At 41.4% G+C, this 22,063-nt stretch overlaps 1 protein-coding gene across 4 annotated transcripts in view; it reads right to left on the bottom strand.

Moving 5' to 3' along the window:
- Positions 1-22,063, bottom strand: part of LOC126355834 (caspase-8) — a 116,544-nt gene that overhangs the window by 12,258 nt on the left and 82,223 nt on the right. For all 4 annotated transcript variants that reach the window (XM_050006304.1, XM_050006297.1, XM_050006287.1 and 1 more), the window contains exons 7-8: positions 12,950-13,265; positions 12,430-12,643 (exon numbers count right to left, since the gene is read on the bottom strand). In XM_050006304.1, coding sequence (XP_049862261.1) covers positions 12,430-12,643; positions 12,950-13,265 — 530 coding nt within the window. The remainder of the gene's footprint in view (positions 1-12,429; positions 12,644-12,949; positions 13,266-22,063) is intronic.

Below are 22,063 nucleotides of genomic sequence, written 5' to 3'. Positions count from 1 at the left end.
TGTCAAAAGCTTTCTCTAAGTCTACAAATGATAGAAACATATGTTTGCCTTTCCTTAATCTTTCTTCTAAGATAAGTTGTAAGGTCAGTATTGCGTCACGTGTTGCAACATTTCTACGGAATCCAAACTGATCTTCCCCGAGGTCGGCTTCTATCAGTTTTTCCATTCGTCTGTAAAGAATTCACGTTAGTATTTTGCAGCTGTGACTTATTAAACTGATAGTTCAATAATTTTCACATCTGTCAACACATGCTTTCTTTGGGATTGGGATTATTATATTCTTCTTGAAGTCTGAGGGTATTTTGCCAGTCTCATACATCTTGCTCACCAGATGGTAGAGTTTTGTCAGGACCAGCTCTCCCAAGGTTGTCAGTAGTTCTAATGGAATGTTGTCTACTCCGGGGGCCTTGTTTCGACTCAGGTCTTGCAGTGCTCTGTCAAACTCTTCACGTAATATCATATCTCCCATTTCATCTTCATCTACATCCTCTTCCATTTTCATAATATTGTCCTCAAGTACATCGCCCTTGTATAGGCCCTCTATATACTCCTTCCACCTTTCTGCTTTCCCTTCTTTGCTTAGAAATGGGTTGTCATCAAAGCTCTTGATATTCATGCAAGTGGTTCTCCTTTCTCCAAAGTTCTCTTTAATTTTCCTGTAGGCAGTATCTATCTTACCCCTAGTGAGATAAGCCTCTACATCCTTACATTTGTCCTCTACCCATCCCTGCTTAGCCATTTTGCACTTCCTGTCGATCTCATTTTTGAGACATTTGTATCCCTTTTTGCCTGCTTCACTTACTGCATTTTTATATTTTCTCCTTTCATCAATTAAACTCAATATTTCTTCTGTTACCCAAGGGTCTCTACTAGCCCTCGTCTTTTTACCTATTTGATCCTCTGCTGCCTTCACTATTTCATCTCTCAAAGCTACCCATTCTTCTTCTACTGTACTTCTTTCCCCCATTGCTGTCAATTGTTCCCTTATGCTCTCCCTGAAACACTGTACAACCTCTGGTTTAGTCAGTTTGTCCAGGTCCCATCTGCTAAGGTATCCATACCTAAATTGGAACATTCATGGTCTGTGTCCAAAATGCTCCTGAATGGGCATTCTTTTTAAATGCTTAGTGAGGAGCGTTTTCCACTATCATTATCACAAATTAATCATGCTTGTGAGAAAGTGGCATGCACCACGTGTGCTTGGTGGAAGTTTGTACCACCCCACGTGCTGTCAGCCTACCTATGATGAATAATATTCGCTTCATCATCATTTCTTGTTATAGCTCTCCATAAATTTATCATTATGATTTCATTATTAGTGTTGGTTTCCAAAGAAACTTGATCCATTAGAGAGATTCAAGTCTTTGGTTGAAGATTAGGAAAAAATGCAAGACCCTTACAGCAATGCGTATAGACTTCTAAGTGTGCAACCACAAACAGTTATGCTAACACTACTGCTCGACAACTGACACTTTCTTCTGCTATTCGATAAGCTTGTAAAACTGAACCTGAATGTCTAGATGAAAACCCCTGAGAAATGCACCCTAATAGAGCAGCATTTGTTACATTTAATTATGCATCACAATTGTGTGAAACATGAGCAAAATCTATAACTTTTTCGGTGCTTACTTCCCATAAAGTCTCTTACAAGCCCATCTTTCCTGATTACAAACATACCGTAATGCTTTGTTGGAGTGCATCCTTCTGCAATATAGGCTATCATATCTCACAGCTATAAATGACCAACAATGATTAGGGGAACAAAGCCAACAGTGCCATTACTGGTCCTACAACCAGTACTTTCCCAATCTTATTTTCTTGGCTTGATGTCATTAAGAGCACTGAGATCCACATCTCCTCATTTATTATGCAAGCATTGGCCAACATATGGTGGGCAGTGCTTCGTACCAGTATTATCGACAATTCTGGTCAACTAAAGGTACAACATGGCCTTTAATGTGGCAAAAATCCGTGAAGCATTTATTCAAATTTGTTGCCTTATTCCATTTGTGTATTGAGTGAGGGAAAAGTGACACTATATGCCTCTGTAAATGCATTAATTTATCTTATATTACTCTCATGATCCCTACACAAGACATGCAATGGTTAGGGACATAAAAATATGGCATTAATTTTTTTGGTAAAATTTACATTTCTGAAGTTTTTTCTTTCTTTATTTATTTTTAATGATTAGACATACAAATTTAAAGAATAACACTTTGGGCCTGGAGATTAAGTCTTGGTGCTCTGAAGCAGGCTTTAAAAAAGTTTGCTGAACTTTCGAGTGGAATGTTTACTTTTGCAAAAACTTCAACTGTCTTCTTTTCTCCCCCAAAATGGTCTGCTCATTTTCTTCTTCTGAATGTATTTAAGCTTTCAACAAATGTTTTTTTGTTGAGAAGCAGTAACATTTTCCCACCAGGTTACCATCCTAGATAATCTGAGGACTCCAGGCTGGCTAAGTCAGTGACATGGTGGATCACTCGTAAGATGTGGTCCACTCATTCCCGGATGCTGCCCAAGTGCTCAGAGACAGCCAACTGGCTGACCAGTGTACAATTAGCTCTCAGCTGACCATCTATTTCAGCAACTTCCTTTCAAGCAATGCTCCATCTGGTAGGTGGACCCACAGTGGGAAGCAGTCACTGGAATGTAGGTCATCAGCCATTTCCAAATAAGCAGTTTCTGAGTGCCAAAGGGTTTAAAAAGAGGTCAGTGACTAAGAAGACCCAGTAACACTCGAGAAATAAGGAGGACTGTCCATGTTGATGCACAGCTCCTGAAACAGCACAAGGCTCTCCAAAACGTGACCCCTAGGGTAAGCTGAGTTCGAGCTCCGTAATACATTATAGACACTGACATCAGAAGTAGGAGAAATGGTGTGGAAAGTTTTTCTATAAGGCCTGTGAGAGTCTCAGAGTTTATCACATCCTGAGTAGGTAAATACAGTGCACTTCAACAGCTACTGCTTGTAGGTCAATAACCAAGGAAAGAGCAAAGGAATGGCGTGTGTGTGCATGTGTAACTGAAAAACACAACAAACCTTCCCTTGGCTCCTTCCCTAGCCAGGTCAACCTAGTGGTAGAGGGTACAGCCCCACAGCACAAGGCATCATAGATTTACAATGTGTTTCTTGTAAACACATGCACAGGGGGTGTGCCTGGTGTAGGGGCTTCTGTTTTGGCATACAAGATACAAGTTCTGAACCCATTAATGTTCCTCTGTAGTATTGGTAGTCATATACCACACAAGTACCTTTTTCACCGTGTCTCTCTGCAAGGGTGGGGAGTCGTAAAAGGGTGGAGGTTCAGTCTTGGGGGCAAGAAGATTGCCCCAGCAGACTTCATATTCCATTGGCTCTAAAGCAGAAGCAGTTTAGCCATAAAGTCAAAGGACATTGACATGGCCTGACAATTTACTGCCTGCTTTCCCCTGCAGTGGAAGCTTTCTGTTTGCTTTTCTTTGGCTGGGAAGACTTTGTATTAACTATTGCAGCAACGATAGAGACAGTCCTGGACTGTTTGCCAGCCTCTGGTGGGTTTTTCTGATGTTTTCAGGATTCTTTTTGGGGGGGTGGAGGGGGGGGGGAGATGCAGTGCCAACACTAGCAACATCTGTTTGTGCAATGGCATCAGCTGTCGGCTGAGGCTGCATGGCCTTGCAGATCTTTTTCACTTCATCATACAGGATACACTTTGTTGCTTCAATCTCCTATACTCTCTTTCTTTGAGGAAGACACTACAGCCCCTACTCTAGACAGGGTGATCCACAGAGCAGTTTACACACTTCGGAGGAGGTAAAAAAACCAACACCTTCGTATGCAGCCTAACCATTATTCCATTATTTTCCATAAGTGGTTTAGACCTTACATTCTAAAGTGGTATGCCAAAAGCACTGGAATTAAAAAGAGTGCACTGAGTTGGGAACAGAAGGCCACACGTTTGAGCAAAGGAAAACGCCTTGATATGCTCTGGGAGTTTCATGCTATTTAAGGTAAAGATAAAGGAACCAGATCTCCATCCATCCTTTTCATGACATTTTCCACATCAAGGATACTTTCTTAAGGCCAATCATCTTTCAATTCTTCTTTCAGAATATTGACAAGATCTCGCAACACAAAGCCTTTGCTGTAGTTCAAGGTGGTGTATAACTCCATTTCAGTGCTGTATTCACCAAGGCATTTAAATTTCTGGAGGTTTGTAATTTGTTGGAAACTAGAAGTTTCAACCAACAGTGTTCCATTACAAAATCTCTTGTCTGGTTTTGATGTGCCAGCAATTTCCTTATTCATTTTTGGATATAAAATGTTGAAACTTTCTCAAAGCTGCCCTCTTTCCTCTTAAACATCTAAAACCTTCTGATTAGCAGCTCGCATTCTGTTACTACAAATACAAGAACTCTGAAAAATTCGTAAATCAGGACGACTGCTTACATGACCCCTCTTGTTAAATTAGGTGTTGATGCATCCATTATAATGAAAGTTTTGGAGTTTAAGGTTGAGGGTTCCCTCTCAGTCCCGCGAGCAGATAGGGGTATGAGGTTCCAGACACAGAGCTACACTAGTCTGGATAGGCCTTATACAACTGAGGTGCAGCAGGTTCCCTACAAGTTGCTTGCTAACAACTGTTCCACCTCAACAGCCATGCATCTCATCAGCACACAACACTTTGAAACCAAGAATTTATTTTAGAGAGATTTCGACAATCCTTGTGATCCAGGCAGCTAACAAAGATCCCTGGCCCCTGTGACACTGAACCTTCCACAGACATGCTGCACAGTGGTTGTTTAAACATGTCCACAGCTTATGGTTACAGAGGACTGGCACCACCTATCTGTCACCTGCTCAAAAAACCAGGGTTCGCCAAGCTCACACCCAGCAAGCCAATGCTGATCTCCCTAAGGTAATCACTATTTAGCACAACATGGATGACTTGTGGTTCATCCAATGCCATGGACACTGTAACGAGTACCTCCCCCACCCACCCCCTCAGTGCAGTCGAAACATGTAGAAGGCTTCTGGTCACTACAGAACAGAGTGCGGAAACAATAAACTGGCAGTGTGAACAAACTAGAACTAACATTGCTACAGAGGAAGGGAGTGGGGGGGAGGGGGAGGAGAGGAAGGTGAGAGGGGGTACCAAACCCCACCTCCCTCTTGCTGGGCAACACTGTGTTCTGCACAAGCAGAATGGACGTATGGTCAAGGGGATCAATGATCCCTTCTAGTGTTGTAAAATCTGTAAGCCAACTCTGTGATGGACCAGGACGAGTCTCTTCACTCATTTCAAAATACAGAAAGGAAACAAGAAGAAACACTGACACAAATCATTCAGCAAGGGCTACCAACACAAATGCTTACTGATGTCAGCAGTGTCATAAACGCGGTAGTTCAGGCTCAGTCTCTACTAGTATTTGTTGCAAACACAATTCAGAACATTTTGTATCTTAATCTACTACCTTACAAGGGTTCGTATGAGACCAACTTTTGAACTCTAGCTAATAGATATACATATGTGTTTATTTTAAGAGAATAGGTCTCACAGCTCAGTAGCAATTTGCATAATGCAGCTTGTATCCTAACCCACACCATTCAACAGCCGGTAATTAGTGTGGTAACAAAGCATCGAGTCCACTGATATGTTGTTGCATTCATGCACTTTTTATTTTGCAAACACAGTATGACACACATTATCTTTCCAAATCTGGCTTCACCACATATGCAACACCAGCAACCGAAAATTGGTTACATTTTCAATATTTATCTGCACAAAATAAAGCTATTTCAAATCATCTCTGATAAAATAATTCATCTAGACAATTCACTGTCAATCATCATCTATTGACTAATTTCACGCTTTCGCATTTTGATGCAGAATTTGCATCTGTATACACATTCACCATAAAATGGGAATTTTTGAGGCTCCTAGCAATGTCACAGTGTTCTTCGAACATACTTTTTCTAAAAATACTGAACAGGGTTTTGCAAAATTTATGTTATCTTTCTTCTAAAGATTTCCATTTAAACACCATGAGAGTTCTTGAGCTGCTACAAGTTCACATGACCTATACCATTCTGTTACAATCGTAACAGTGTATCTCACAGTAGACAGAGGGATGGGTGGGCAGGTGGACTGACAGATGAATGGGCGAGCGGACTATGGGCATTTCAGGGTTCAAAGCACTGAGGACGGACATATCCACTCTGGATATGTTAGAAACATGACAGGATTTTTTTTTTTTAATTACAAAGGACGGTAAAAGATAATTGGCATAGGACAGCCATGTGAGGTATTAAGAATAAATTATTAAGAAATTTGGGGGAGAGGGTAAAAGGTAATAGTACTGGGTCGATGTCAGCTGCGAACAATTCAAGTTCCACAGCTGGTTATCATGCAGTGGAAGATATATCCCCACCCAAGCAGGCTTCCCCACTCAGTCAATAGTTAAGTAGGCTGTCTAATAAGAGAAGCATTAAGACATTGTTAAGAACAAACTAAGTGTCAAGGTAATGGCATAACTGAGCTGAACTGAGCTGGGACGTCAGGAATCAATGAAGCCTCATCTGGAGCAGCCACAAGTTCCGAGGGCTGAAATGCAGCAGGAGGTAACACTCCTCTGCTGTGTGGCAGCAAGTATGATCATAATGAAGCTTTTAAGTACAACTATGCAATCCAGTGAAACGGATAAAATTTAAAACTTTTTTTTCCATCTTGAGATTATCTGCTAGCATTTAAAGGAGTGACTCAGCCAGTCATGAAGTCTGTCATGTAGCACTGGAGGAGAGCACTCCAACTGGATGTAGACAACTGCCCCACGAGCATCACAGCTACAATAGGGTGAGAGAGAGCTGCTTGTAGACTGTACACATAGGTCAGACTGGTGAGACCGATATGGAGCCAGCCGACATTGCGGATACACAGTAACAGGGTTGTAGCAGATCACCACACAGTCGGTAACTTTTTGATTGTGGTTGTGACATGATTCGCTGTTTCGTGCTGCTGAGAGTCAATGAGGTGATGATGTCCTCATGGCAGATCACAATATCTGTATTTCCAGAGCACTTTTCCAGTCAGCCCACTCGGCAAGTTGATCCACGAGTTTATTCCCTGGGATGCCAATGTGACTCGGGGGACAAAAGGAACACAACCTAACTCCTGTTGTTGTTGATATCCTACGAGGATATCCTGTATTTGTGTTACCAATGGAGGCTGAGAATTTTCTGTAAGCTGCTCATCGAGTCCCTGCAAATTAGTAAAGCCTCGTGTGAGTGTGGGTGTACTGAAGGGCACACATGAGTGCCATCAGTTCTACCAAAAAGTTTCTGCTTAGTGTACGCAGGAATGTTGCTTCCTGCTTTCTTGTTCTCTTACACATAAAGGTACAGTCTGTCCAGTTTTCAGCTCTTAAGCAATTCGTATAAATGATATTTAAATTGGGGTACTCACCAAGTACCAAGATGAGCAACTCAAGAAAAACCAATGGGTCTAACACATTGCCTGGACCAAGAGAGAAAGACCAAAACAAATTTGTGGATAAGGCATAGGGGAGGGCGACATAGTGAGAGGACAAAGGGTAAGCAGAAGTAGGAATTGACAGGTTGTAACTGGGGCAATACATGAATTACCAACTTGAGGCTGCTTTTCCAGAAGTCTTACTTCCATATCAGGAAGCAGAAGGCATTGATATGAATGTTGTGAATGGCTATGAATGTGCACGATGTAAATGAGCAGTAGCTTCTGGCATCTCATCTGTACAGGGAAGGGGGGGGGGGGGGGGCACAGGATCCCTGCTGTTACTATGAGCTTGCCCTCCAGGCTCATGCGAAAGACACCAGTCACATACCTGATTGCTGATCCCAAAATGGTGAATCATTGCCAATGGTGCTGCTGGTCTATAGAAACAGGCTTCTATATTGCAAATGTGATAAAATGAAAGCTTTGTGGAGTTGATAAATGGTTGAAAGATCCACATCTCGGGTGATGTTGCTAAGACAACGTAGGACAGTAATTTTTAACTTAAGCTGTCACATATGGGGAAACAAAATTAACTTGTCAGGAATAAAAATCCTAAAAAAGTGCAAAGTCTATAACACATCAAACAACCTATTATGTACATAGGATTCTGGGTGCATATGAACAGTTTAATATTGACAGAAATGCACTATGTAAGATTTTGTTGTGGTAAATTTGAAGCCATATGCATGTGCTTTCCTTACAGTGCCCAGCAGTAATAGTGGTAGTGGTAGTGGTGGTGGTGGTGGTGGTGGTGGTGAGTAGTAGTAGTAGTAGTAGTACGGTGACCCTCACACTTTAAGGACTCTAGTAGATGTAGAAGTCATCAACATGTGAGGATAGTAAAACTAAAGACCCCACTGTTTTTCTGAGAGTGTTTAGCATCATTAAGAACAGGGTCACACTCAGGGAAGAGCTTTATGGGACTCAGTTTTCCTGTATGTGGAAAGCACTGTAGGAGCTACCAACTTGGACTCTGAAAAATCACTGAGGGGGGAAAAAAAAGAAGAAGAAGAAAGGAGTGAACATTTGAAGAGATTCATTGAAGGCCCACTCATGTAAGGTGTTGAGGCTGCAGTGGCACTGTGTGGTGGCATCACAGACTTTATGCAGGTCAAAGAAGACAGCAGTAAGATGCTGATAAATCAGAAGCCATTCCAATATGACTCCAGGTGGAGCATGTGATCACTAGAGTACAAGGCCTCCCAAAACCCACTCAGACAAAAGCTGTTCCTCCAACCACCTCCAGTTATAAAGAGCAAGATTGTGGTGCTCGCATTTTATGCATGGATGACATAACTGATATGTATTCAATCACAACTGTATTTTGGCTCATTCATAAGTGTGCTGAGGAGTTTCCATTACAGAAAGAAGTCTACAGCACTCCCAACTACATACCTTGAAAGACAGGGTGACGCACACTGCTCACATTTTGTGGAGACAAAAGACGGGTGGATGTCGGGCACCTATGTTTGGGCAAAGTGCACAGAGTAAGAGCATATACTCCCTCCCAATGGTAGTGTGAAAAAGATAAAATTCTTAATCACAATTCTGTTTGGCTTAGCACTACGTGTTGGATGATTTTGGTAGCGGTGGAGGCTGTAGGGGTGGGGCCCAGGGCAGTCATGGCTGCCAAGTCTGTCTTCACATCTGATTTCATCCCCTCCTCCTCCTCCTCATGGATTTGAATTCGGTATGAGTAGTATCCACATAGGAGAGCAGTACAGACAAGTATCATGCTGCTCTGAGACCTATGGCCACACTTCTGTTGGGGGATGATGATGATGATGATGATGATGATGTGGTTTTGGTAGTAGGGCTGGAAGGGAGCAACCCTCAACTAGGGTGTGTCAGGCAGGTAGTCTCTCTTACAGGCATGTAGAGGGCCAAGGTCCCCTGTGCAGATGTAGAGATAAGGGGAAGGGGGAAGAGCCCTTCCCTTAAAAAGGAAGGGACTACAGTGGTCGCTAGGGCAGAATGACAAGGAAGGAAAGGGGATATTCACGGAGTATCTGATGGAAGCAATACCTTTTGGGAGAAGTTTGTCATCTGGACAGAGAAAAGGCAATTGCACTTGTCCCCTAGATGTCTAGCGCATTTAACAGCCGATCTTGGACCTCATGTTCCCTTCTTGTGATAAGGCACACTGGTAATCGAGAGGAGTGATCCTCTCCACTATTGGTGCAATAAAGTGACTGTACATAGGGCAATCTAGGTGTTGTAGTAATTTGCAATCTCTGCAGATGGATTCATTAAGAGATTTTGCTGATGATATCACCAAATTTCTTACATTTGAGGCACCTTATGGCAAGCAGTACATCAACTTTCATGTCACACAGGCAGAACATTATCTTAACTTGATCAGGTAGTAACTCATAGTCAGAAACCAAGAAAATGCTCTGGTGCTTACTTTTATATCTTTAGATCCTTGTTAGACCAAGGAAATAAAACACATGCCCATTACAAAGTAGCGTGTGATTCCTCATCTCTTTGAAGTGTAAGGTTCCTGTGGAAGATTTTACTGTTGACTGTGTAGAGTAAATACTTTAAGAATTTTGCCAAGTATGACACAGCTTAATAATTGTATCTGACTCAGTAGGAGAGGCTGTTTTAATCCATGTGGAGCCATTTCACATTTTCCATCAAGGTAACCTTGTTGTACGTGTGTGTGATATCCTCCACACAAAATAATAGCTTGGTATTTAGGAAGCACCCACCATCAGACCTTATGCAGATCAGGAATTAAGGTAGATAACGTGCTTGCCTCCAGACAGTGGGCCTGGGTTTGATCCCCCAGCAGGGTTAAAGATTTTATCCGTACACGGACTGGCTGTTGTGCTGTCATCACCACCACCACCATAATCATTATCAACATGCAAGTTGCCCAATGTGGCATCACCTTAAGTAAGACTTACACCCAGCGGCCGAACTCCCCCAAAAGGGCCTTCCGGCCATCAATGGCACACTATCATTTCATTTCATTTCTGATGAGAACTCAAGAATTATATGGTGAAAATCATGGTTCACCACGATTGGTCCACCACTATGCCATCCATTCTAACAGGGGGCTCTCCATGTATGCAACCTGACATTGCAAATGGCTCTCATGCATGTCCCAAGTAAGATAGGCACAAGCTGCCTGGCATTTGCAGGGAGGAAGCAGCATAAGCACAAACAGTGCATTCCCTGCATGGTCTGGTGGCTACCATCATACAGGTACCCGATGACTGTCACATGGACTGGCTAACGAGTAGGGTATTTGGTGACCACCTGTATGGACTGCACTAATGAAAAAAAATTTGAAGAGAGAGATCACACCCGTTAATTGTGGCCTGTTGTAAATAAATCGAAAGGGGTACAAGATTTAACAAAGAACGTAAAACTGAGTAACAGAAAGCAGAGACCGGAGATACAACCGAGTCAATATCGAATAGGACATTCATTAGATTGGAGTACAGGAAGATGAAACACCAAAATGGCTAAGGGTCCTGAGCTTGCCATGCACATGCACATTGTTTGCCACCTAAGGGGCACATCTCTATTCGTTAATTCATTCAAAACTTGTTGTTGTGCGAACTCCTAACACTGGAACAATACTCTAAAACTGGTTGCACTAGCATTCGAACACACTATTTCCTTTACAGATGCTCTGTACTTCCCCAAAACCCTTCCAATAAATCTTGATTATTCCATTCCTTTCCCTAATACTGATTTTGTGTGATTGTCCCATTTCACATCACTTCATAATATTATCACAGGAGAAGCTGAGTAGCTCCATGGTGTAGTGGTTATGACACTAAGTTGTTGCATGGAGGTTTGCGAGTTCAAAACTCACCTGGACTGTACAATTTTAATTTCTAGATTCAGTTCTAGTACATTCTAGAAGTAGCCCCAAACGTTAAGAATCATTGTACTGGAATGTTCTGTAGGTGTAAATATACTGTATGTGTTCTGGCCCGAGGCAGTTTGCTCTGCGCTCTTGTATGTGCAAGTGCTAAATAAAACTTCATTAAGATAAGTCAGTGTTTGTCATTCATGTAATTACACCTTCTTCTTCGTGACAATATTACCCGTAAATACTTTTACAATGTGACATGCTTAAAATGTCCACGACTTATCTTGTCATTAGGTATTATCAGGCTCTTTCACTTTAATAAAGACATTATCTTGTACTAATTCCCATTTAAAAGAGAGTTACCATTCATTGCTCCATGTGGGAACTTTATGTGATTCTTTCTGATATTCCTCATGACAGTCCAACAATACTCTCCTGTAGACAACAGCACTGTCAGAAGTCTGTTGGTGCTGCTGATTCTACACAATAATTCATGTATTTTTTTTTTAATTTATTTACTTTCTTTCTTACTTTCTTTTTAATTACTTACTTATTTGTTTGAGATGTCAGTTTGGTTAATGGTTTAGTACTATGCCAAAGAATATGAGAGCATCGCAGAGGTCACCCAATGTTACTTTCATTTCTGTAGAACATTCCCCAACCCAAAGAACATACAGTACTGGGTTTTCTAAACCAAATATTAAGTCATACATCTGCAAAGATACTCTGTATTATCATAACTTGGTTAGAGGTTAACAGTGTGGTACACATCTATCATAACAATCACCCTTCAGACTGCTTGCAGGTATCTGTCAGCAGTCACAGTGTGGCTTGGCATTAAATTTATAAGTCGTTCAAGGAGCAGGTGACACATTTATTACACTACCCCTCAGTGAAATGGAAAAGAATGACATTTCTGATTTTCATTTATAAATACATAAACTAGACGCACTGTTTTTCATTGTTCTAAATGAAACACAAAATTTTTGATAAATCCTTTCACAGTCTCTCTCACACTGAATTAATTGGTATATATAAGGTGAACTCAAAATATCAAGATGTTATCTAGCTTCTCATACTCACTTTTCTTTCCATGACTCAGAATGCAGAGAGCAAAACACGAATGATATGGCAGGGCTTTATTGGCAATGGTCTTCACCTCTGCCTCCATTATTACATCTGTAAGATTTTCACGAACACGCACAAGAAATCCTAATTTCGTAAATATTTCAATCAGGCGATCCCTGTCGAGATCTGTACCCATACGAGTATCCAGGGGCTCTTCTGGCAAGAGATGCTGTCAAAAGATAAGTTTGAATCAGAAGTATGAAACCAAAACACAAAATATTATATTTCAAGTGACAATTTTTGAAATGTGGGAAGAAAATAGGGGATATGGAGAGGGGGAGGGGGTGGGAGGGAGGGAGGGAGGGAGGGGGGAGGGAGAGGGGGAGAGAGAGAGAGGGGGGGAGAGAGAGAGAGAGAGAGGGGGGGGGAGGGAGAGAGAGAGAGAGAGGGGGGGGGGGGAGGGAGAGAGAGAGAGAGAGAGAGAGAGAGAGAGAGAGAGAGAGAGAGAGAGAGACTCAGAATGGAATATACTAACCTGGGATGCTGGAGTCATATCTCTTGTAAACACTTTCTGGTTTATTATTAAACACATCCCAACATGCTTTGGGTTAATGGGATATCGGAAATCGTCATCACAAACTGAAGGCACCGCAGATATTTCAGTCTTCAATTTGCTTGGGCTGGTAGACGAACTCTTAAAACTCATTTCACTGGCAGTTGACAATGACTCTTCACCTTTCCTTGAACATAGTGACTGAAAATTTTCAGCCAGTTTAGGGGCACCAACAGCTTTTAAACCATACACAAACCCTGCTGCATCTGTGTACGTGTGACTGCCAACATTCAGGAACCTATAAAAAATGTGTTTCGTGTGAATAATCATACCACAAAATTCACTTTTAGAGTGTGTGTGTGTGTGTGTGTGTGTGTGTGTGTGTGTGTGTGTGTGTGTGTGTGTTTTTACATGGTAACTTCAACCAGTAGCAGAAGGAAGTGCTAACCTTTATAAATTAAAAGATAAGAATAATTGAACTTCATATTGTGGCATGTCAGAGTGGACTAGGGCTGAGCTAACTTTTGTTTTGAAGATACTGAAAGTTCATAACTCCATGTAATATGTTTGGCTAAATCCAAAAGCAACATAAATGAGACCAAGCAATTTACAAAGCAGACTGTATTTTCTGTGGTACATAAAAATACTTGTAACCAGCATACAGTGCATGAGAGAAAGTTATCACATTAATCCTTATTAAATTAAAGGTTACCACATTTGTCCAACAACCCCTCACAGTGCTGTGAAGCACAGTAAGACACTACGAAAGACCAGGAAAATAGCAGAAAACTTGTCTAGGATGGATACATACATTTTTCTGCAGACTGCATTTGTCTTCCAAGGTATGATAAATTTTGGTGCACAGACTTGCTGCTATTGAATAAAAAAACTGGAGCATTGCATTAACATTACAAGCTGGAGCTATCCCACTTCTATGATTGCACTCCTATCAATTTATTTCTTTTTATATTCATTTTTCAGTTTATAGTTTACATCCACATACATAAGAAGTGCAGTCATAGTATATAACTGAATTTATTAAAACATGAATCAGACTTTGCTTCACTTGAATTTATTGACCAGACTACTTTACTTCACTATATGCCAATACCAGTAGAGTATTTATTTTTCACAGACACCTTATTAATTAAAAGATAAAACTAACACTGTTTTGAAAATACTGAAACCATTCATTATAAAGCTCGAGATTCCAACCCTTGAGTAATTTGTGTGAAACTAACTTACCAGATAATTAATGCTAAATTTCAAAAGTATCTAGATTGTCCATCACTGACTGAGCCAATACACTTATTAGATTCAAGAGTTTACTGCTGTACTTTTGTTACCCTATTTTAACTGAATCAGATGACACCTTTCACTAATTGATTGACCCTTTAAGGGATTACATAAATTTGCACTGATTATAGATCTAAAGATGGCGCCTGTACTCATAAATGAATTAATCCCAATGCGATTGTACAAAACGGTCCCATGGTGACCTGCATTTTCCGAAACCACTACATATTTTATAAACCAAAATAACTGCCATAACATGTAGACCATCCAAACCTAGCTGTTTTTCAAACCAAAACAAATTTTGCAGAATTGGAATATGTTCATATGCCAGTCTTTATAAGGGTAAACCATAAGCTCACAAGCAACCTCTAAGTGGAAATCTGCTGCTGGTAATCACAAGAATAACATCTCCAAAAAAAGTCTGTCACCTATACCATACATCATGTAATTTCATATATGGTATTTTCGTTAAGTTGGTTGGTAAAGTTTAATTTGCATCTGAAATTCAGTCCTGCAATACTTCCAGGTTAAGATCTGTGCAGAGTATGATGAAAATTTTTCTACGTAAACTACACACATTTCTGAGCATTTTTTTCTGGAAGTGTCTCCATTACCAGTATGATCCGATACAAACTTCGGATTGTCCATCCGGATTTCAAGTACAAAAGCACACTGTATCAGCTGCTGCCATAAGGTTTCTTGGGATTGTGAATATATCTGTATAAATAACTGTTTCACTTGGAAACTGGAACTGCTCACCGTACCAGATATAATGACAATAAATGTTGTAATAATCTAAGTTTGTTAAAAAGTTGTGTGGAGTACGTCATCAGAATATTTCCCATAGTAACAATTTTCCAACAAATCTATAAACATCCTTCAACCAGACATCAAGGGCAGAATAAAGGTTTGCAGATGTATCATGTACCATATGAAAAAAGCAGCATAAATTTGAACATCAACTGAGCTGTGGCTGACCACTAGCAGCAGCATGGTCAATAAAGGCAATATGATCTATCTGATCAGCTAAGATGTTAGTCAGTTTGGAGTTTTGGTTTGGCCATTTCTCACTGACTTGTACAAACATACTTACAGGACTCTAGCATTCTTTGATAATTACGCATTTTGTTAAAATCTCCAATATAATGTAGGTCTAGACACTCCCCAGGGGATTGCTTGGCAGCACCTCAGGCCAAGTCTGCGACCATGTTAAAAGAAGACATCATCCAAATGTGAAGTGGTCCATGGTCTCTCCACTGACCCTGGTTCCCAAGAAGAGTGGACATGGTGTCCATGTGATGATTACAGAGAACTTAATGCAAGAATTGTACCAGGAATTACCCAGTTCCATTGCTGCAGGATTATAATTATGCTTTACATAGTGCAACAATTTTTAATGTGCTGGACTATTCCAAGGCTTATATTCAAATGCCAGAGCCAGATACCGGCAACCATTATACCATTCAGGTTGTTCGAGTGCATGTTTATAACCTATGTCAGTTCCACAGGATGCTATTTTTTTTTTTTTTTTTTTTTTTTTTTTTTTTTTTTTTTTCTTTACTGTCGGCAACTACTGTGGGCAGTACAGCTAAAAGAACAACTGCAGCAGTTTCTTGCCCTAAGATTAAAGAAAAACTCTTCTGTACATTGGACTGAGCCAATGAGCTCTGCCTTTGATGCTCCAAACTAAAGTACGGCAAGCACTGTACTTCTGGTGCATCCTAAGCTTGATACACCCTTGTCAATGGTGGATGATGCAAGTTTAACGGTTATAGGTGCCGTATTACAACAATGGACAGAGGGCTCATTGTCACTGCTAACCTTTTATTCTCAAACTGTCACTGTCACAACAGAAGTGCTCGCTGGGTACAAGGCATTCACATACCTATAGCAACAGCAACAACTGTTCACTGCAATTATATCACGAATTTATCACACAATGTACATCCAACATCAGGCCCATCTCTTGTACAGGCAACATGGTAGCCAACTGGCTTTCGTGAATGAACAGTGTGTTAAAGCTCATGGACCAACACACTCACCCAGGTGCAACAGACTAACCAAGAACCAAGAGACTAACCAAGAACTTCACACTTTCCTGAACGATGCCAACTTGGCATTACAGTTAAAACTTGTTAATGTCTCTGGCGCATTTGTTAAAATATTTGTGACATTTCACAACTAAGATCCAACCATTCCTAACAGCTCAATTTCACATGCAAGCCTTCAATAATGTGCCATCCCAGAGCCCAGATGTCTGATGTTTAAGCACTCTCTCTTGCCAGAATTGAGGACTGCCACGAGTGGATGTGCATGTTTATGCTATGCCAGCACAGCAAAGTGTCCCCCCATGTACACGGACCAGTGAGAAAATTCCCCAACATCACCTCACATTTTGTACAAGTAAATCTGAATGTCATGGGTCCTCAGTCACATGATCAGAAATACTTATTGACTACCTTACATCGTTTCACTCTATGGCCAGAGGCAGTAACATTGGACAACACCTTTGCAGGAACACTAACCTCCACCTCCATGTCCACATGTTTATCAAAATTTGGTTGCCCACTGCACATAACAGGTCACAACAGGCAATACGAATCGGAGCTATTCGCCCAGCGTATAAGTTTCTGCAGGTACTTCCATTATAAAACCTTAAGTTACCACCGACCAAGCAAGGATTTGTTCTCTCAAAGCTGCTCTCAAACGCCATGAATTGTCTTGGACGATTGCTCTACTGATTGTATTACGTGTTCTACAAAATACTTATGAACCACACACAGATGCTTCATCCGTAGAACTGGTTTTCAGTGAAGCAATATCTTCCTGGCCAATTCATCGACGTCCATTTCTGCAATACATCACGCACGATCAGACAGACTTTCTGCAGCACTTGTACAAGCACATTGCTTGTTTTCATCCGCATCAATGTTCCAGACTGGCATCAGACTTTTGCATGTACTATGACATGGCCAGTTGTTCACACATTATGCTGTGCTGTACATGGACACACACCCTGTGTTACAAAGCAGTGCACTGATATTAAGATACTGCCGTCAACGGCAAGTTCACAATTGTCTCCACTGACTGCATCAAACTGGTGTACATCTTTCACGGCACATCACCAGCAAAATTTTCACTCTGGATGGAATGGGCACATAACAGAAAAATGTATCTGATAAATCCTTGTCTCACAATCGACTTTCTCGGGGCCGTCTTTTATTTCTGCCTTCTCTCCATATTTACAAATAACGGTTTACCATGGGTAAAGGTGCCCTCTTGAAAGACACACAGTTGTTGAGACAGCAAAGTAATTTTCTGAAAAAGCACACTTGAATGCTGTATGGTTTAGTTTCACATTGTGGTGTAAACAGCAGCCAGCATGTGTTAAACGGGTCGTGTACACTGTAATAAGTCAGTTATTCTGTACCATGCTTGCTGGATGTTTCATTGAAGGAAAAACCTAAGCAAAGCAATAATAGTAAAAGTGTTCAGTACAATTTACTTTTCGACTTTAATCTTTCCAAAATGGCTGATTACACACCGTTAGAAATAGTCAGAATAATAAAAATTGTTGGCAAGTTTCATGACAATTATGCAGCCCCGCAAAGATTGTATGCCGAAAGGTATCATGATGCCTGTCATCCCACGAAGGTTAGAATTACGTATCTGGTAAGACGAGCTGAAAGAGAGACCTTTAAGAGGCATAGACGAAAGACGGACGGAGAGAGGCGATTACGCTGGGAGTTCATGCTATCATCACTAAAGATTCACACCTTTTGACTCTTCAGATTCAGCAAATGCATACCGTGCCGCAATCAACGATATCTCTTATTTCAAAATACTTTAAATTTTACTCATATCGCTTAAATATCACTCAGCAATTGAGCCTGGGGATCCTGAGAGATGCGTGGCATTTTGTTGATGGGATGATACGCAAATATGTCGTGATCCCTTTTTCTTCGCATGCACTCTCTTTACATACGAGGCAAACTTTGACAACATGGTAGGATTCAATCTCCATAACGCTCACTACTGGGCTGCTTCCGCCCAATGCTGGCAACGAGATCACCGAACGCAGAGATGGTGGTCAATCAATGTCTGGGTGGGCATAGTTTGAGATTACGTGATAGGTCCTGTTTTTTTATGGTGAAATGTTGAATGGCTTGTGCTATCTTCATATTCTCCGGAATCTGGTGCTTCATTTACTAGAAAATATCCTCCTAGACATACGAGCATGTATGTGGTTTCAACATGACGGCACCCCTTCATATGAAGCCTTACCTGTCAGAAGGTACCTTAATGCAAGTTACCCAAGTCCATGCATTGGTGTTGGTAGTGCAATTCCTGAATTCCCGCCAAGATTGCAGACTTAACACCACTGGACAACTACTAACGAGGAGCTGTGAAGCAGAAGGTGTACACCAGTCCCACTGACGATGCCAGAAGATAAGAGAGAAAGGACTGTGGTGGCTTTCCAAGCAATCATCCACCAGACATGGAATGACGACGAGACCAGTTTCCAACAGTGTGCAAATTTGCATTAGCAAAATGGGCAGTTGACCCTGCATATGAGATCTTAAATTTCCAGGAACAAGCCCTTTGCAGGGCTAATGATGTGCAAAGTCCACTGCGCAACCTCCACGTGGTTCACATTGGTTTCCGCTAATGCCAACAGTATTTGCCTTCCAATTAATCACTACTGAAAAATTTCAAGGTCATTTAAAGTTCACAAAAACAGTGGACAGAGTTCAGAAACCAGATAAGATTTTCACTGAAAATTTTTCCCACTCTCGCTTTGTTCTCAAGACACTGGTAACCTGGGAGTTACAATGAAGTACCCCTGGTGACAAACCATTAGTTTTTCGAAAAAATGTACCTTACAAACAATGCTTTTTTTTGTGTAGAATACGAATACGGAATAAAAAATAGGGTTATTATTTGTAAAAATGGACTTGACCTTGGTGTGACCTTGAAAACATGGTTCAAGGTCATTTTGAGGTAACCACTCCATGACCCCCTTAAATATTACAACTTTTACTAAATACTCCTCCAGAGATATCGGCCAGTACAGATTAAAATGGGGCACCCTTTATACAGGTATTGAAATTTGGAAGCTTTCGGAGCCAGCTGCTGCTGCTGCTGCTGCTGCTGCTGCTCCTGACAGAAGGATTGAAAGGGAAGGAAGACAGGTGAAGGAAAAAGAAACTGGTGAGGTTTAGGAAACGGGGAGAGTTCAGGAAAGTCACTCAGTACCACTGTGTCAGGGGAGACTTGCTGGACGGGATGAGAAGGAAAGACTGAGTCTTGGACAATGTGTAATTTGAAAACCTAAGAGCATAAAGGTGGAAGACTAGGTAATATGCAGGACAGTGATTACTAACAAAACATTGTGCACGAGTTAATAAGAGCTGAAAGCTAAGTGCATTGCATTTGTTAGAGGTAGGACAAAGTAGACAGGTCAAATAAAAGATACAGAATACTAAACGGTAGTGAAGAACGGAATAGTTACTGAGAAGGAATGCTGATATGGAGGAAATTAACGTAAATTAAGGCCAGGTGGATGGCAAGAACCAAGGACATGTTGTGACACAAGTTCCAACTGCAGAGTTCTGAGAAACTGTTGTCCGAGAGAAGAAGACAGATAGCGAAGTCCACTGAGCAACCTCCATTTAGGTCATGACTGTTAAGTTGTTGAACATGTTCTGCAACACGATACTGTGTATTGTTAGTATAAACCCCCCTGCCTACGCCCATTCATCGTAACTGACAACTTGATGACAGTCATGCTGTGAAAGACCCAACAGTGTTTATTTACCAGCTGCTACACAACATGCAAGTCATTTCACAGGTGGCTCTTCCTTTGATGATACTTGTTTTGCCAGTTACTGGACCGATATAGGTGATGGTAGGAGGGTACATAGATAAGTCTGAACAAGGATGTTTGCCTCAAATGCTAAGGCTGTATGGGTGGGAACTTTTAACATGGAAAGGAGGCAACTGCCAAAATGTAAGTACTGTTGTTTGGTACATCTACATCTACATTCTACATTTATACTCCCCACCCAATGGTGTGTGGCGGAGGGAACTTTACGTGCCACTGTCATTACCTCCCTTTCCTGTTCCAGTCAAGTATGGTTCGCGGGAAGAACGACTGCCGGAAAGCTTCCGTGCAAGCTCGAATCTCTCTAATTTTACATTCATGATCTCCTCAGAAGGTAGAAGTAGGGGGAAGCAATATTCGATACCTCATCCAGAAACGCACCCTCTCGAAACCTGGACAGCAAGCTACACCACAATGCAGAGTGCCTCTCTTGCAGAGTCTGCCACTTGAGTTTGCTAAACATCTCCTTAACGCTATCACGCTTACGAAATAACCCTATGATGAAGTGCGCTGCTCTTCTTTGGATCTTCTCCATCTCCTCTGTCAACCCGACCTGGTACGGATCCCACATTGATGAGCAATACGCAAGTATACGTCAAACGAGTGTTTTGTAAGCCACCTCCTTTGTTGATGGACTACATTTTCTAATGACTCTCCCAATGAATCACAACCTGGCACCCGCCTTACTAACAATTAATTTTATATGATCATTCCACTTCAAATTGTTCCGTAGGCATACTCCCAGATATTTTACAGAAGTAACTGCTACCAGTGTGTGTTCCGCTATCGTATAATCATACAATAAAGGAGCCTTCCTTCTATGTATTCACAATACATTACATTTGTCTATGTTAAGGGTCAGTTGCCACTCCCTGCACCAAGTGCCTATCTGCTGCAGATCTTCCTGCATTTCGCTACAATTTTCGAATGCTGCAACTTCTCTGTATACTACAGCATCATCCGCAAAAAGCCGCATGGAACTTCCGACACTATCTACAAGGTCATTTATATATATTGTGAAAAGCAATGGTCCCATAACACTCCCCTGTGGCACGCCAGAGGTCACTTCAACGTCTGCAGACGTCTCTCCATTGATAACAAGATGCTGTGTTCTGTTTGCTAAAAACTCTTCAATCCAGCCACACAGCTGGTCTGATATTCCGTAGGCTCTTACTTTGTTTATTAGGCAACAGTGCGGAACTGTATCAAACGCCTTCTGGAATTCAAGGAAAATAGCATCTACCTGGGAACCTGTATCTAATATTTTCTGGATCTCATGAACAAATAAAGCGAGTTGGGTCTCTCACGATCGCTGTTTCCAGAATCCATGTTGATTCCTACAAAGTGGATTCTGGGTTTCCAGAAATGACACGATACGTGAGCAAAAAACATGTTCTAAAATTCTACAACAGCTCGATGTCAGAGATATAGGCCTATAGTTTTGCGCATCTGCTCGACGACCCATCTTGAAGACTGGGTCTACCTGTGCTCCTTTCCAATCATTTGGAACCTTCAGTTCCTCCAAGGACTTGCGGTACAAGGGTGTTAGAAGGGGGCAATTTCTTTCGCGTACACAGTGTAGAATCGAACTGGCATCCAGTCAGGTCCAGATGACTTTCCTCTGTTGAGTGATTTCAGTTGCTTTACTATTCCTTGGACACTTATTTTTATGTCCAGTTTAATGTGAACAGAAGTGTGTAGCTCACCTTCGGTGAGGACAAGGTCAACAGCAAGGGAAGTGGCATGGGATTCGGAATAGATCACTGAGAAATATACTTGAGAGAATGTACATAGTTACACACAGCTTGACTACTGACTCATTATTCTGTTTCAGCCTTTGAAGAGACAATTCTGCACTCAAGTAAAATGTCTCCGAACTGTTCATAAGCAAGTTGAGTGCCACTGTCCACTGTTCT

The sequence above is a fragment of the Schistocerca gregaria genome, chromosome 1 (assembly GCF_023897955.1).
Source record: "Schistocerca gregaria isolate iqSchGreg1 chromosome 1, iqSchGreg1.2, whole genome shotgun sequence".
NCBI lineage: Eukaryota > Metazoa > Arthropoda > Insecta > Orthoptera > Acrididae > Schistocerca > Schistocerca gregaria.
Note: the sequence above shows the minus strand (reverse complement) of the source record. Positions and strands in the feature narration are given on the sequence as shown.